This window comes from Coffea eugenioides, chromosome 6 (genome assembly GCF_003713205.1).
Source record: "Coffea eugenioides isolate CCC68of chromosome 6, Ceug_1.0, whole genome shotgun sequence".
NCBI lineage: Eukaryota > Viridiplantae > Streptophyta > Magnoliopsida > Gentianales > Rubiaceae > Coffea > Coffea eugenioides.
In genome coordinates, this window is record NC_040040.1 from 6,985,116 (window position 1) to 7,002,009 (window position 16,894).

At 35.6% G+C, this 16,894-nt stretch overlaps 1 protein-coding gene across 1 annotated transcript; it reads right to left on the reverse strand.

Moving 5' to 3' along the window:
• Window positions 1–2,046: 2,046 nt before the first annotated feature.
• On the reverse strand, window positions 2,047–6,879 carry LOC113775123 (binding partner of ACD11 1). The gene is made up of 7 exons (XM_027319870.1): window positions 6,591–6,879; window positions 6,323–6,505; window positions 5,028–5,099; window positions 4,890–4,952; window positions 4,094–4,434; window positions 3,011–3,134; window positions 2,047–2,385 (listed from the first exon to the last, which is right to left on the reverse strand). Exons 1-7 carry the CDS (start codon window positions 6,594–6,596, stop codon window positions 2,365–2,367), a joined length of 810 nt encoding a protein of 269 aa, XP_027175671.1. The 5' UTR covers window positions 6,597–6,879; the 3' UTR covers window positions 2,047–2,364.
• Between the last annotated feature and the right edge of the window lie 10,015 nt (window positions 6,880–16,894).

Below are 16,894 nucleotides of genomic sequence, written 5' to 3' on the forward strand. Positions count from 1 at the left end.
CTGCGGTCCACCAGGCACCAACTAGGTCTGTCAAGTTTGTCTTTTTGAAACCAACAGCCACTTGAGATCCCTTTTTGAACTTGCATCTTTTGTTAGAATTGTTTGAGAGAGATTTATGGCCAAATATGTGAAGAAATTTGAGAGTAATTAAAAAAAAATTAAAAAAGGAAAATAAAAAAGGTAAAAAAGAAAAAGATGAAAAAAATCTGATTCTAAGCGGTTCTTTCGATTTTCGACTAAACCCAATCAAAAATTGGGTTTGATCGAGTTTTTGTTTGACGATTTTTTAGAACAAGTCGGACTGAATGCTTGTCTAGTTCCCAATTCAATCGATTGAACTGGTTAGTCTGATAGTCCGGTCCAAGTCTCAAAACACAGTTAGGACTTGGGACGACTAATGCCTTGAGATGATAAAAAAAAACATCGCAATTGCTTGCATTAAGCGCCGCTGCCCTGCTGCTGCTACTATATTTTTATTTAAGGTGAGAAAATAGAAAAGGAGGCCTCAAAGATATCTTTTACGTGAAATTTTTTAAACAAGAGGCCTTGGTCCACTTACAATTCCTTTCATCTCACCGCGATAAAAAAGCACTGCATAAAGCCATCCCTCGGCGTCTATCAGTTTTTACCTGATTTTATTGCCATACTGACTTTCTGCCAAAGATTAGGTAACATTCAATGGTCCAATAACACTGCCTATTAAACGGGAGGGCAGGACACCAACAAACAGGAACCCAAAACACAACCCATGACAACCTACACGGAGCATAGCAATTGCCCAAGTTTTTTGGACCACGCCTTACATTTTATATTAGTACCTTGGGAGTTTTTTTGGCTCGGCGGCGATTCGCTTGCCAAAGGAAAAACATAATAGTTAAAAAAGATGACAGTTCAAAGCCGGAGGAATGGAGATGCATAAAAGCGGAGAGGCCTAATTACCATTTGGATTCGCTTGAACATAACGTCTGTTTCAGAAGACTTTTTCCCGGATACGCGCAAGGCAAGGAGGTTTCTTAAGTTTCGGCGTAATTTACAGACAAAATCAATTTCAGTGCCTGGAGATTTTAAGGTATGCACTACGCACAGGACAGCCTCCAATGGCACATGGGAGCAGCTCGAAAAGAAATGTGTCAAGGAGGGCCGTCAAAGGGGCCAACGCTATTACGCTAGAATCTCTTACCGGGTTGGTCCAAATGTACTGGAGCCAAAGAGGTTGGAGACTAACACTTCTTAGCCAACGGAAATTGGAATACCACTGTACAGACTACACAGATTCGCATTTTGTTAACCTGCTAGTGTATTATATTCTGTTAAATCATCACTCCTTGTCACCTGTAATTTGTTTAATGGAAAAATGCACGTTCTTTCTGCTCAAACTCCTTGTAATTTTGTTCATGGTCAGTTGCTGTTGGATCCGGATTCTCGCCTGCAACTGCAGAGAATGGGGAATGAGTCTCGAGTCTACCAGCCAGGCGGACTAAACGTACCCATAAACAAAACAAGACCCACCATCACCCATAACATTTCAAATTGAACTAACTGGTGAAATTGACCGGAAAAGCGCCCGAGTTAGAATTTGTTAACTTTGACATTTCTTAAGTAAACGTTGACCTTAAAAACTCATTTCGATTGAATTATGCTTGTAGCCATACTTCCACATGGATAACTACAATTGGTGGCCGTAGAGGACGCCGAAACTTGTAACTTGCAAACGACTGCGAATTTATTTATATCCTATACTAATAATTATGCATCCTTTACAACCGCTGAGTGGTGTTATGGCTCTCATCTTCTTCTGTCAGTGCATTTGTACTCTGAAACCCAGCAGGGTCAGCTAAATGACAACATAGAATCAAAACACGATTTAGAATTTTTCCACCCTTGCCAAATGAACACTCTGTGCAAAAGCATTTGGCGTCTTAAGATAGATCTTCTTTGATGGGAGGGTTTGATTGAAAGCGCCCAGATTGGACAGAGCTGGTGGACAAAATGCTACTTGAAATAATTAGTTGTAATTTGTAAATGTGTTCGACTAAGACCGCGAGCTGTGCAAAAATGCTATGCGAATTTTCCTCGCACGTTATATCTAATATAAAGAATTGGGATGCTGAAGAATTATGAACGCATAACTCAGACGGCACCATCTGACACAATAGAGTACCACATAAACTAAGATGGATTACATTGCTAATGGCAAAATACCTCGACTCAAACGATATACCAATGAAAAAATGCACAAATTGCACACCAGGTTCGTATTCCTAGATCTCAGACCACATATACTTCTGAAGATCAAGATACCATCATCAAATGAAGAATCATAAAAGAACTCAGCAACCCTTCTTGCAACTCCAAGCAGATGAATTACGCAACAATAGCAGGATCCTGCAATCAAGCAAATAGAAAGAGAAGCTTGAATCTTTCCTTCCCATCATCCACAAGGAACTGAACTTGCAAAATGCAACTTAATCCATTTTATCTTATGTTTGTACAAGCCAAGTTTGTGCAGAAGAACATACACATCTTGTGTTTGTGTTTGCATTGACAGAAATCCAGTACCACAAATTCCAGATCTTGCCATAGCTTAATCTGTTGGATATTAGCCTTTTTAAGAAAGTGGAGGGTAGATAAATGCTTAACAAAATTTTGGATAAACCCAAGTGGGCTTGAAATAGCTTCCCAAATCCTTTCTGGAAAATTTTGTAACAGCATTCTTGTTAGCTTTAGCTTATATGAACTTCACCCTTTAGCATCCGTCATCCTATTTAGACCCAAGAACTTTAAAAATAGAAGCACCAAAAGTACAGATAGAAATTGCACATACACGGCAGGTGGGAGGGGGTGGTGGGCGGATGGGGAAGTGGTAATATTCTGGAAGTTTTTTCATGGCAATTTTTAAGAATCTTCAGCTTTAAAGCTTCTCCCTCTCTCCAGGATTTCACATTAGACATTCTGCAGCCTTACAAATCACACAAGGCATAATGAGTAACGAGGAAGAAACTACATGCACCTTTGCAGTCAAATTTGACAATGCAACGTTCCACTTCTCTCTAGTTTTTGTACCAGCAACTTGCCCTGCCCTTGCTACTTTACTGAAGGCACCATTCAGCCAAGTCGTTCCAGCTGTAACATACCTGATCACCTCAAAAAGAGTCAACTACAAATTTTCCTGCCTGTGATTATGGAATCATACAAATAGCATAAAATGGCAACTGAAGTTGATATCTTTGCACCAATTATAATCACAGCAGCCAATTTCAGCAAGTACAATAACCAGCACGCTTAATGGAACAAGAGTGCAATAGCCACCCAAGGGCCAAAGGAATGTGGAAATATTGTTAAATAAGGGTCTGTTTGATAACATAAAAAAGTGTTGAATCTGAATTTTTTCAGACATTCAGATGTCTTGAGTGTTTGATAAATGAAAATCTATTTGCTGAACTTGTTAAGTAATGCTGAACCTGTGTGTATTTTTTTTAGCACAAGAATCCTAACTGAATGCTTAATTCTGATAAGAATCACTAGAATTACTTCAGTTACCTTATCTTATCTACCAAATCTACCCTTGTTTGTTAATTATATTCAAAATTCTTATCTAATTAAACAACATAATATTCTCTATCTAACGATTTTTAGTTTTTCTTTTCTCCCTTTTTAATGACTTTCACATATTCTCCATACTTCTCATATAATATATTTCATATTTTATATTAATTTGATTTAAAAATAAATATTGTCATTTTCATACCTAACAATTTTAAACTAATTAAATCATAGATTCTATTTCTTTTTTGAATGAAATGATATAAGGGCAAAATTGTCAAATTAAACTTATTAAGCATTCAGCTATAAATATTTATCAAACAGTATAAATAGGTTTAGCATTAAAATTCAGACATTCATATATTTTTTTCAGTGCTTAAAATTCAGCAAATTAATTGTTTCAGTATTCAGATTTTAGAATTCAGACTTCAGAATTCAGATTCAGTTTTATCAAACGGAACCTAAGTCTAACACACATGAAATGCACCAAGTGCATGGTAATTCCTTTGAAACAGAACAGAGAAACCATTCAAAATAGGAATTTTGTTACCTGCTTGACTTGACAGCTGATCCTGTGTTATTTAGTTTTCTCTCTGCTGCCAATATTGCTGCCATTGTTTTATCAGAAACCTGCAGCCTCTGGTCCACAGATTTAACTTTCTCATTCACCACAGAAATTCCAACTGTGAATTTTTCGGATAACCCAACTCTCTTATCAAAGGAAGCAACTCTTGCAGATGCATTGGCTCTTAACTTGTGTTTCTCATCAAATGCCTTGGCCTTATTTAGAGCATCCTGTCCTATCGCTGAACCCTTTGCAAGCACACTTGAGACAACATCTTGTGCTCTATTAACATACACTTTTCCACTCCTAGGAGAGCTATTTTTGGTCTGCCATGAGACAGATAATCCAGAGTTAAGAAGTCAACAGTCATGAATCAAAATTTGTACAACCATATTTTCTATCATCTCCTCCAAAGAAGGACTGCAGTTATATTATCCGAGGCAGCACTTGTTATTATGATTTTAAGCCATCACGAGCTAGCGACCAAGCATCATAAAACATTTAATAGATTCTTCACTGCAGTCATCCACAAAATACTTTAAAAGGCACAGATTCACAATCAGACACCCATTTTAACCTATAGATATCATGTTGAAGATGTATATATCTCACAGAATATCAACTATGATTTGAATACACACCCAGCATTTCATCTCAATCTTTCCTACTCCTCTTCTGAGTACAATAATTCTTCCGAGTGCCAGAAACATATGTAACTTTGTCAAACAAAAGATGCTTGAAATGAATTATAGTTAGCCAAAAAGGTCTGAGTCATTATTACCTCAGCAACAGGTGACGTATTGTCCTGAGACATGTCCACAGCATTCTCAACTATTCTTACTTCCTGAATGCAGTGATGTCAATATTAGCTCAAAGACTAATTAGGATGAAACAAATTCAGATATGAAGATAGGTCTACCCTGATGTCATATTGTGGTACATAGTTTTCTGCAGGAGTTATTGTAACTATCCGGTCAACAATTGTTGCTCCCTGCAATGCAAACAATTCCCAGGCTTTTCAGTCACAAAAATTACGACTTTCCAAAAACTATTCTAACAAGTTTGATAGTATGATGCACATGATATTAATGAACCAGACATAAAAAAAGTTACGAGTCATGTGTTCAAGAAGCAATCATGCAATTCAGGACACAAGTATGTTAGACCTTGAGACCATAAATGATCACAGAATAAGCTCCCCCCAACCAACCCCCAACCCTCCCCAAAACAACCAGGCCATCTTCAGCAATATGTGTCTGAGCACCTTTTAAGACATTGTCTGGTGCAATAATTACTGTTTTAACTTTCTGTTTCAATTTCTTTCTTATAAGCTAAAGCCCTTTTAAGTGTATTAGAGTTCATTCATCCACGAATGCGTAAATTCTGGTATGGTGACAGCAGTTGTTGCCATTAAATACTGGTCACCTTAAAATGATGTTCTAAAAAATCAATAAGGAAAACATAAGTTGTCAAATACACAAGTGCAAGCCTTAACACACGGTTAGTTGTGACTGGGCACGACCAACCAAGAGTGGGCCATTGAGATCGAATGCATAGCCTGTCTATGATTCCACACCTTTCAGACCATTAACTAGAGGGTATTAGTAGAAAATGAACTTTGCAGTGAAGTACCTATATTGACTTCAACACATAAGATAGATGACCTAGACAACGTGAAAAGGTAGCCAATTTTCTAGAATTGAAGTGTTTACAAGTTAGAAACTAAAATGTAACAATCGCAAAAAGTGAAGTTGTCCATATAACTTACTTTTGCTGCCAATAAAACCTTTTCAACATCTGGCACAAATTCAACCAAGACAACACGCTTTTTCTTTTGCAAATGTTAAACATGTTACAGACATTGGTCAAAGAAAAAAAAAACATGCGTCTGAACTAGAAAAAGCATCTTGAGGTAAATGCCAAACAAAAGGAAAAAAAAAAGAAGAAGAGCCACATTGTCCTAAACTTAATAATCGCAAAATCCTCCAATGATACTGGGCATGTTACTAATACTCTTGGGAAGCATCTTATGAATAATTTCCAACTTTTCCAAAAAAATGGTCCCAAAAACAATAAGGCTCTAACGGAGCTCTTACGAGAATTGACCCTTAATAAATCAACATGCTGTATAAAGATAAATTAGCAGAAAAAAGTAACGGAACAACTATAAAGAAAAAAAAACTCGAGGATGAGAAAGGAGCTAGTAGTTTATACAGATAATAATAAAGCGATTTCGAGCGCTTTTGGGTCCTTGAAGGTAACAAAGGCTATCCTGGACTGCGGCGAGTCACGGCGGATCTCAATGTGTTCAATTTCACCCGAAAAGGAGAAGAACTCGTGAATTTCTCTCTCTCTCGCTAGATCTGATAATTGCTTTACTTGTACTGTTCTTGCCGCCTGCTTCAAAAATAGTACACCATTCTTAAATTCGAAAAATCAGAAAATATTCCAGGAACAAGAACAATAATCGAAGAAACCTCACCTGCATTGTACCCGCTATGTCTCCCAATTATATGTTTATACAGGAATGTGACTTTCTTATATTCCCTGTTTGGGAGGGGGAAGAAGGAGAATGGAGAGGTGGGTGGAGAGGTCAAGTTTTAGAAAGGGGGAGGAGGAGGAGAACGTGCTGCTGCTTAATTGCTGATGCTGATGCGCGAGAGAGAGGAAAAGCGTCCCCAAAGAGAGAAATTAGTCGCGGTAGAAATAGAGAAGTAAAATTTGATTACTGTTGGACTGGTATTAGTTCTACTAATTAATATTAAAAACTTAGGTTAAGCTGATAGATAAAACGGAGAGCGAGAGATAATCATGACATTATTCTTCTTCATTCTGCTTTCTCCATAAATTTCGGTTTTATCGTTGATAAACAACGCTTTTTTGGTTGCTTATTGGAGTTGATGAAGAAGATTCTTTCCCATGTATGTTCCTGTAGCTTAGCGAGTGAGAATAATCTAATGTACAAGACGACAACTCCGTGGAAGAGAATTTTGCGCTTTAAAATACTCGATTGAAATGACAAAACAAAAAAAAACTATGGGGGTAGAGAAAGTAGACAAGTACGTAGATGCTGCTGGCATTTATCTCCTGAAAAACCTTTGGGGAGAACTGCTAAACGGGTTTTGCACGTACAAATATTTAAAGTCCCATCTTTCTGGTTCTTGCACTCATAAAACAAGTCTCCGACCCTCCGGAGATGCAAAATGCTACTAGTAGTTAGTATAAAATCAGCTATAAAAAGTAAAAATTTGAGAATCATGTGGACCATATTATGTGTAGTCATTATTGACTGTAATTGGATGAATTAACAGCTTCATTTTGCTTCTTTGAACTTTAATTTGAATTTGGGCTTGCTTTAGCTTGTTTTGATTTTGTAGAGTATCTAGAAAAGAGTAACAAAAGTGAGTGATGCTTCCAATAATTTTTCGTTTATTGATATAGGTTAAAAATTACGCATGGCTAAGCATTGTTATAAAGGAGACTAAGGATTAAAAGTTCTTGAGACCAATAGTGGTTGAATCAAATAGCAAGTAACTTGATATTTCTTAAACAAGCTTTTAAGGGTTCGAGTTATGTGGATGGAAACCGGAAAGAGTAATGTAAGAGAGTCATTCCTTGAGGTGAATCTGATAATGTTTGACTCTAAATTAGTTAAATCTCAATACAATCATCGAATACTTGGGAGTTTATAGCCAAAAAAAAAAACGGAGAGTTTATGAGGCCAGACCAATGGGATGGTCACGCTATTTCGCTCTCGCAAATTTTCTTTTAGCTAAAAATATAATCATTGTGAATGATCTTCTTGCAGGATTTTCGTTAAAATTGAAATGTTCATTCATTCATTTCCAAACGCGACATGGACTGAAATTAAGCTATAATAATGATATGAATTTGTTTGAATAGTTGCTTATTTACAAAAATTTATGTATTTATATTTTTAATATTTTTTTTATTATTATTTTATCTCACATACGTCACATTATTAAAAAAAAAAACAAGAAGAAGACAGCTGCCGTGGCAAGGCAATCCGGTTCAAAAGCTCAAAGCGGGATTATTTTTCTCGGTCAATGTGTGCCTGCTTTATCTGGTATTTTTTATATATATGCATGCATATGGAGTATATTTTGTCAAGGTTGGAGTGCGTACAAGACGACCTTAGTTGGACTTTGGGCACCTTTCTGTTCCCTGCTGCCGCTGCCCCCGCGCATGAGTTGGCACTTTTTGTTTACCCAAACTTTAGCACTTTTCGCCTGCGTTGAACTGTTGATAATTTTGACTAATGACACCATTAATCAGGCCAAAACACATTACTACACATGCTAATATATATGACAATTCCATGCCTCCACGAGAGAATTGAGATGGGCCCAAAACTTGAAAAAGTCGCGCATGGTTATTTTGATCAGGCTGTTATTCTCTTGTCGGTAGTCATATGCTCCGATTTTTCTTTGTGTTTTGGCATAATGGTGCTCTGGTATTACAGGAGATTTTTCTCTTCAATGGATATGCAACTTACGAGTTAAAAAAAAATCTGACGATGTCCCAGTGATTTAAACACACGATTACTGAAGAGACAAGGAGTCACCTGTTCTCGACGTTGAATTATGTGTGGTTAATGAAGATAACAAGCCATGTTTCATCGTACTTTCTTTGTTTTTGACTGTTGCAGAGGATATCCAGACTTTCAATCCCACTAAATTTCTTGCGAGCCGAAAGGAGAGGCTCCGTCCTCCCGAAAACGGTAGACCCCGAACTCGAAACGTGACACTCGACCCAAGGGGGTAATGGGCGGCCAGGCGAGCTACCCTGGGAAGGGTTGGTTCATCGTACTTTCATTGTCAATACTTCAAAGCAGTGCGGTAGATTTTGGGGAACATTTTATATCCATTGATAGTTGCAAAAAACTTACTCCCTCCCTTTTTTTATAATTGACGTTTAAGAAATTTGCTCTAGTGTACTTTTATCTGTCGTTTTATTATCCCATATAGTATTAATTATTTTTTCACAATTTTACCCTTTTATCTCTCTTTTTCAATACAGGGTTCTTAATTACTATTCCTAGTAATTATTGCTTCTCTCTTTGTAACAATCCCAGTAATTATCTGCCCCTCCGTATTTTTTCTTCTTTTCTCGCAGTAGTACTCTAGTGAGAGAAAATATGGGTGAATTGGACAATTAATGAGGATACAAAAGGAAAGTAGTTTACAGATTTAAACAATGAAAAACTTTTCTTAATTGGTGTGCAAAATCTTAAACGTGAGTTATAAAAAAAGAGAGGGAGTACTTAACAAATACACACAATAACTACTTGGAGCGAGCTATACCTCGAGTTTCAACAGAGCCCTCGCAATCATTCTGATTCTCTGAGAAATTATGCAGCCTCTGGTGCATTCTGTTCTGCCAACTGCCAAGTCCGACATTTGAACACCTATGTCCAACAAGACAATAGTTTGACTAGCTATTCATCAAAAAGAGATTTAAAATTCTATTTGAAAATAGATTAAGAGATTAATTTTTTTTACCAACATTTTAAAATCTAAACTTTCTTGAAAATAGGCATCTGTTCGGACTGGTGATGATTCAGATCCCTTCGAATTTTTTTTTTGGATCTCTTCAGGTATCTCCCTCATTGGTACAGAGTAAATGTAGGTCTATTCTATTAGCAAAAAAAAAAAAAAAAAAGTACAGGGCAATACTTTGACATGACAACCATTGAGTTTGGCTCAGTGATCATCATGGAGGGTGGCATTAAATCCTTCCTTTGATTGTAGATAAGGATTCAAATTCAACTTGCAGCGAAAAAAAATCCAAAAAATTGTGCCAAAGTAGCCCTTTGATATGCTTCCCCACTTCCTTTACCAACCCCTCCCAAGGAAAACCACAGCGCCAAAAAAAGAAGGTAAAAAAGTGGAAAGGACTACACTTTTCCGATTTGAAATAAACAAAATTAAAGAGTAAATAATTTGAATGACTTCTAACACAATCATTTACAGTCTTCTTCATGTATGCTACTGTAATTATCTCCTCTGAAAATATACGGACTAAGAAAATCTCCACCAAGGTTTTGTACGTTTTTGACTTTAATCTTTAGTGAGTAGACGGATCTATTTAGGGATCCAAAATTTTTTTTTCCAAAAGTACTGAAACAGGACTGACATTTGAATTACAATCACAATAGATAATCAAAGTTTATTACTTGAGAAGAGTTAACTTGAATGATAAGGTAAAAAGAATTACAAAAAAGAGATTTTAAATTCAAATTCTCTTACTTTATCTACCAACTAGATAAGAGAACAATTGGAGTTCTCAATTGAATGCCAAGTGTCACTATATTGTTAGAGAAAGGAGTTTTTTTCCTGGTTTTTTCTACCAAAAAGTGAGAAATGTCTATTTCAGGCATGGTCTTCAAATTCAATGTCTTAATAGTTCCTTACTATTTAGGGGCTAATTGGTAACAATGGTTTAGTTATTTGCATTTGTTCCTTTTGTTTGGTTTTTAATTGATGTGAAAGGTCAATTGAATGCTTTTATGAAAACTAACTCATTAAATAGTTGCTAACTATTTAGGGTTATTTTTGTATTTTTGAAAATATTTCTTTTATAATTTTCTGATCAAGTGCAAATAATTGTAAACTATTTGTGGGCCCTTTTATCACATGGGCTGTTTTGAATTAGATTATATGATTCATTATATAATTAATATAAATTAATGGAGTTATGCCCGTTAGAAGTAATGTGCTTAGCCGTTAGTATATGACTGATGACTGATGTTGAAGTTAGTCAACAGCACCTTAATTGTCTTATTACTTAGGGTAAACAACAAAAAAGCCCCCTGTGGTTAAGCAATCATACATAAAAGCCCCCTGTGGTTTCATATCATACCAGTCGATACCCCGTGGTTTGAATTAACCTGAAAAGTGGACGGAAATCGGCAAAACAGACGGAGCTGAGTGAATAGACGAAAATACCCTTTTGAAGAACGCAGCTTGCATGTAAATTTTTTTTTTTTTTAAGTAATTTGTTAAATAGCCTGCCTGAAACCCGCTTGCGGGTTTCCTGAGTGAATAGACGAAAATACCCTTTTGAAGAATGCAACTTGCATGTAAAATTTTTTTTTTTAAAGTAATTTGTTAAATAGCCTGCCTGAAACCCGCTTGCGGGTTTCCCCCTTATGTAAAATGACTAAAAGCTGCTTTTCTGTTCTATTTATATCAAACACATACTCTCAAACCCTCACCTGAAGGGTGAGGATGAGAGGGGAGGTTTGCTGGGCATCCTAGGGCCCTCCGATGGGCATATGCAACTCAACGCAGCTTGCATGTAAAAAAATTTTTTTTTTTTTAAGTAATTTGTTAAATAGCCTGAAACCCGCTTGCGGGTTTCCCCCTTTTTTTTTTAAAAATAAATTCTATGCTAAAATGACTTAAAACAAAAATAAAAGACTAAAAGTAAATAAAAACTAGCATGAAAAATAAAAATAACAGTAAATAAAAATACACTAAAAATTTGGTGTCTACAGTAGTTACTGAATAATCTGGAAACAGATTGAATGAAGACTCAGAAGAAACGGAAGCTGGTCTCTTATTATTAAAGAGTGAAGGCTAAAATAGGCATATCAGGTGAAAGTTTGTGGTGGAAATCTGTTTTTCGCATATGCACGCGCCTTTGCAGTTCGTTTAAGACACACGCCGAATATTTGACGATTTCCGTCCACTTTTCAGGTTAATTCAAACCACGGGGTATCGACTGGTATGATATGAAACCACAAGGGGTTTTTATGAATGATTGCCTAACCACAGGGGGCTTTTTTGTTGTTTACCCTATTACTTATTGAACTTCCTTCTTTCTTCATTTACCCAGAATTCCCTTCCCCTTCTTTTCTGTCGAATAGCCTTTTTCTTTCTCTCGATCGAATAGGCCGCTATACTATATCGGCCTGCAAAATTTTCAGTTTCTTACCGAATCCTTCAACAACTAATTGTCCTTCAATTTGATTTCGACCCAGAAAATCCTCCACACGCACGTGAATTTTTGGCCTGCCCCAAAAATTAGGTCAGTAAAATTCCTTTTCCCCAAAATCTACGGCCCTGCAAAATCTTCGATTTTCTGTCAATTCCTCGAGCAATTAACTGTACTTCCTTTCGATTGTCTCTAAAAAAGTCGCCCAATTGACGTCAATTCTTCTTTTGCCCCAAAAAACAGTTCACTGATATCTCTTTTTCCCCAAAATCAGCTCATTTTAGGGATGCCTGTTCTACCGACGTATGCTATGATGCAGCTTTCAAAATTTACTATTCCCAGTCCTATATATACTTTTGTTCCTCAGTTTTGCCGGTCTTCAGCAGACGACCGAAGAAAATCTAGGTATTTTCTATTCTGTGTCTTTTTATTTCAACCTGCAATTTTTTAGTTTGATGAATGTTCTTACCTTCTGTTCATTTATTGCCTTCCGTTAATTAAAGACTGCCATGTCTTTTATTTTATGCATAAAAGAATAATTATGATGCTAATTTTTCGATTAGCTTACGTTTACTTTTTCCTCTGTTTTTATATTAATTTCAAATGCTGCCGGACTTTTGCAAACATTCAGGCGAGCAAAGAAAATATAGGTATGTTTCTGTTTTCTCACCTTCTGATTTGAACTGCAATTTTTTCCCATTGTTGTTGCCTCTGTTTATTGCTTTCTTTTAATTATTATAAGAAATGCGATGTGTTTGATGTTATGCTATGATGGTTTACTTTTGCCTCTGTTTTTAATTTCAAATGTTGCATGATGCTGTTAGCTGTTTATCTATTCAATAATTACATCATTTAGTATCATTGTACTTCGGGTTATTAAGGATGTCATTTTATATATATTAGTTAGTTTTAGCTATTCTAGGATGCTTTGATTCTATCATTTTGTGTACCTTTGGTTTAGTATCTTGCTTTATTTATAGTAAAATTAGATTTTGATCTTCTGTGTTTCAAAATGAAGAAAAAAAGAAAATTTAGTTCAGGTTTTAGATTGATAGATGAGATGTTTGATGATTCCCTTGATTTAGCAATGTTGGAAAGAAACAAAAGGAGAAACTTAAATATGCTGACTGAGCATATGAAGTTTACTCTTGATTCTTCTGTTTCTCAACCATATTCTCCTATTGTAATCAACTGTGAGAATGACATCCGTGAAAAGCACTCTGTTGAAACATGTGCTTCACAAAATCACATCGATAGGAATGTAATTCTGCCAAATCACTGCAGAGGTAAAAATGTTTACTTTCCTCCAAAAAATACTGGAGAAGTTCATTATACCTCTGATTCTACTGACAAGCATTGTTTGCCTACAATGAATTCATCTTTAATCAACCTCTGTGGTGTTGAACCTGCTACTTTGTCACAAGTGAACTGCAATGAGGAACCATTTGTTATAGAAAATCAGTTTCAGAGTGAACAAGTTGCAAACGTTAAAGAAAAAATTAGCTATTCTGAAATATCAAATCTAGATATGGAACTAGCTAATTATATTCCTCCCCTTTCTGTGAATAGCCATATACCTATAATAGGTAGTACATCTGTTATATCTTATGATAAGAGCCCTCTTGACTATTCTGAAATATATCATGATAAGAGCCCTCTTGACTATTCTGAAATATATCATGAAGGGGTGATAAATAAGAAAGAATATAGGAGGCAGGCCTACTTTAGATGGAAACAGAAAAAATTGAGAGGAAAATCTAGATCAATTGGTCCTTATGATAAGAGCCCTCTTGAATATTCTGAAATATATCATGGAGAGGTAATAAATAAGAAAGAATATAGGAGACTGGCCTACTTTAGATGGAAAAACAAAAGATTGAGAGCAAAATCTAAATCTATTGCTTCTACAAATATAATTGAAAATCGAACAAGCATCACGATTGTGAATGAGTGTTCCTCAGCTGTTGATGTTCAGTGTACTTCTCGATCTCGTTCGAAACATCGCAGATCATCTCTGAAAAAAACTCAGCCAGGTCTATAGTTAATATTTTTAAGTTTTCTAATATCTGTTTTTAAACTAGCATTAAAATCAATTGAATGATTTGACTACTAAGTGCTCTAAAATAATTATATTTTAGGAAGAGGATACAAAACAGGAAGAGCTTTGTTGGATATAATTCCTGACAAAGCTGATATCCTACCACGCCAACTAGATTGTCCTCATTGTGGAGCGAAGAAGTTTTTTTCTGAGACAGCGTATTTTTGTTGCCAAGATGGTGAAGTTATTTTAGCTCAAAATAAAATTCCAGATATCTTTAAAGAGCTATTGACTTCATCTTCACAAGAGGCACAATCTTTTAGAGCTCTTATTAGAACGTATAATAATCATTTTGGATTCACTTCCTTCGGTGTTAAAGCTGATCTGACTCTCTCAAAAAGGAATAAAGGAATTTACACTTTTAGAATTCAAGGACAAATATATCATTTTCTGAATGATTTCAATTCAAGCAATGATCATAGTAATAATTTACAGTTATATTTCAATGATTTTGAAACTGAAGTAAGCAATCGATTAGCAGCTTGTCCTAGACTATCTGAAAGTGTGATTAGAAAAATTATGCAAGTTCTTGAGTCTAATCCATATGCAAAATTTTTTAGAAATTTGAGAGAGGTACCTAATTTAGATAACTACTACATTGTGTTAAAAACTCTGCCCGGTGTTGATCAAAGAGTTTATAATAGACCGACAACTTCACAAGTTGCTGGTTTGTGGGTTGAGGGGCAAGAAAATGGAGAAACCGGCAGGCGTGATATTAGAGTTCATACCCATAGTGGTGCTTCAAAAAATATACAGTACTATTATGGATGTTATGATCCACTCCAATATCCAATACTTTTTCCTTTTGGTGATCTTGGCTGGCACCAAGGAATACCAAAGAAAGGAGCAAAAGTATATGGAAGAAAGAGGAAAAAAAAACAACCTGTAGCAGATTTGATTTCCCCTGCAAATGCTGCTACAGCAGAACAATTAATACAAAATGAAGAACATGGTTAGTATAATAACTATATACCATGATATTTCATTTTACCTATTTAATATTTATGATTACACATTTAATAATGTACTATTATTTTTTCCACAGCAATGGAAAACATACATGAAGATCCAAATTTTGTGTCCCTTCGAGAATACTATTGTTATAAACTTCAGATTAGAGACAATGATGAATCTTGGCTATTACATTTTGCTCGCCTCCTACAACAATATATTGTTGATCAATATGTGAAGCTTGAGACACAAAGACTTGACTTCTATAGATTACAACAAGAGGAAATTAGGAGAGAGTTCTTGAAAGGCATAATAGATGCTTTAGGATCAGGTGAGAGTCAAGCATCTAATGTTGGCCAACGTATCATATTACCGCCATCATTTATTGGAGGGCCGAGAAATTTGAGACGTAAATACATGGATGCAATGACATTAGTACAGAAGTATGGTAAACCGGATATATTTCTGACCATGACTTGCAATCCTAATTGGCCAGAAATAAAAGAACACTTAATAGACAAAGAAGAGGCACAAAACAGACCAGATTTGCTTGCTAGAGTATTTCATGCTAAGTTAGAACAGCTTAAAGATGAACTTTTGAAAAAATGCATCTTCGGTGAAGTGGCAGCTTACACTTATGTCATTGAATACCAAAAACGTGGACTGCCACATGCACATTTCTTGCTAATTTTAAAGTCAAAATTCAAGATGTATACCCCTGAAGAATATGATAAAATTGTCTGTGCTGAGATACCAAATAAAGAGAAAAATGAACATCTATATAATTTGGTCATTAAACATATGCTTCATGCACCATGTGGTTCACTTGATCCAACAAATGTATGCATGAGAAAAAATGGAACTTGCAAGAATAATTTTCCTAAAAATTTCTGTGAGGAAACTATCCAAACTCTTAATGCATATCCTGAATATCGAAGAAGAGATGATGGAGTTCAAATTAAGATTAAATCAGCTCTTTTAGATAACAGATGGGTTGTACCATACAATCCATATCTTTTGGCTAAATTTGATTGCCATCTTAATGTTGAAATATGCTCTACAATTAAAGCAGTCAAATACATTTACAAGTATATCTATAAAGGTCATGATAGAACTAGCTTCTCTGTAGTGAATAATAAATCTGATTCAGAAATTGATGAAATTAAACAATATGTATCAGCTAGGTGGGTTTCTCCACCTGAGGCAGCATGGAGAATTTTTAGATTCTGTATGAGTGAAATAAAGCCACCTATTATTCATTTACAATTACATTTGGAGAATTATCAGCCAATGAGTTTCAAAAAAACAGCTAATCTTCAAAATGTTGTCGATAACTATCATTTGAAAAAAACAATGCTCACTGAATTTTTTTACATGAATAGGACAGATAAAGCAGCTCAGGATCTAAATTGTACTTATGTAGAGTTTCCTGATCATTTTGTCTGGTTACCTAAGCAAAAATACTGGAAATTGAGAGAAAGAGGTGAATCAATAGGTCGAATAATGACTGCTCATCCTTCCGAAGGAGAACGATACTACTTGAGATTACTCTTATCAAAGGTTCGATGTCCAATTTCATTTGATGACCTAAGAACCTTTAATGGAGTTCAAGTAGAAACGTTCCAAGAAGCAGCATTAATTCGAGGCTTGTTACAAAATGATAACAGCCAAGAAATTTGTTTACAAGAAGCCTCACTTTTTCATATGCCCTATGAAATGAGGAGACTCTTTGCAACACTTTTGGTTTATTCTTGCCCTAATGACCCAAAGGCATTGTG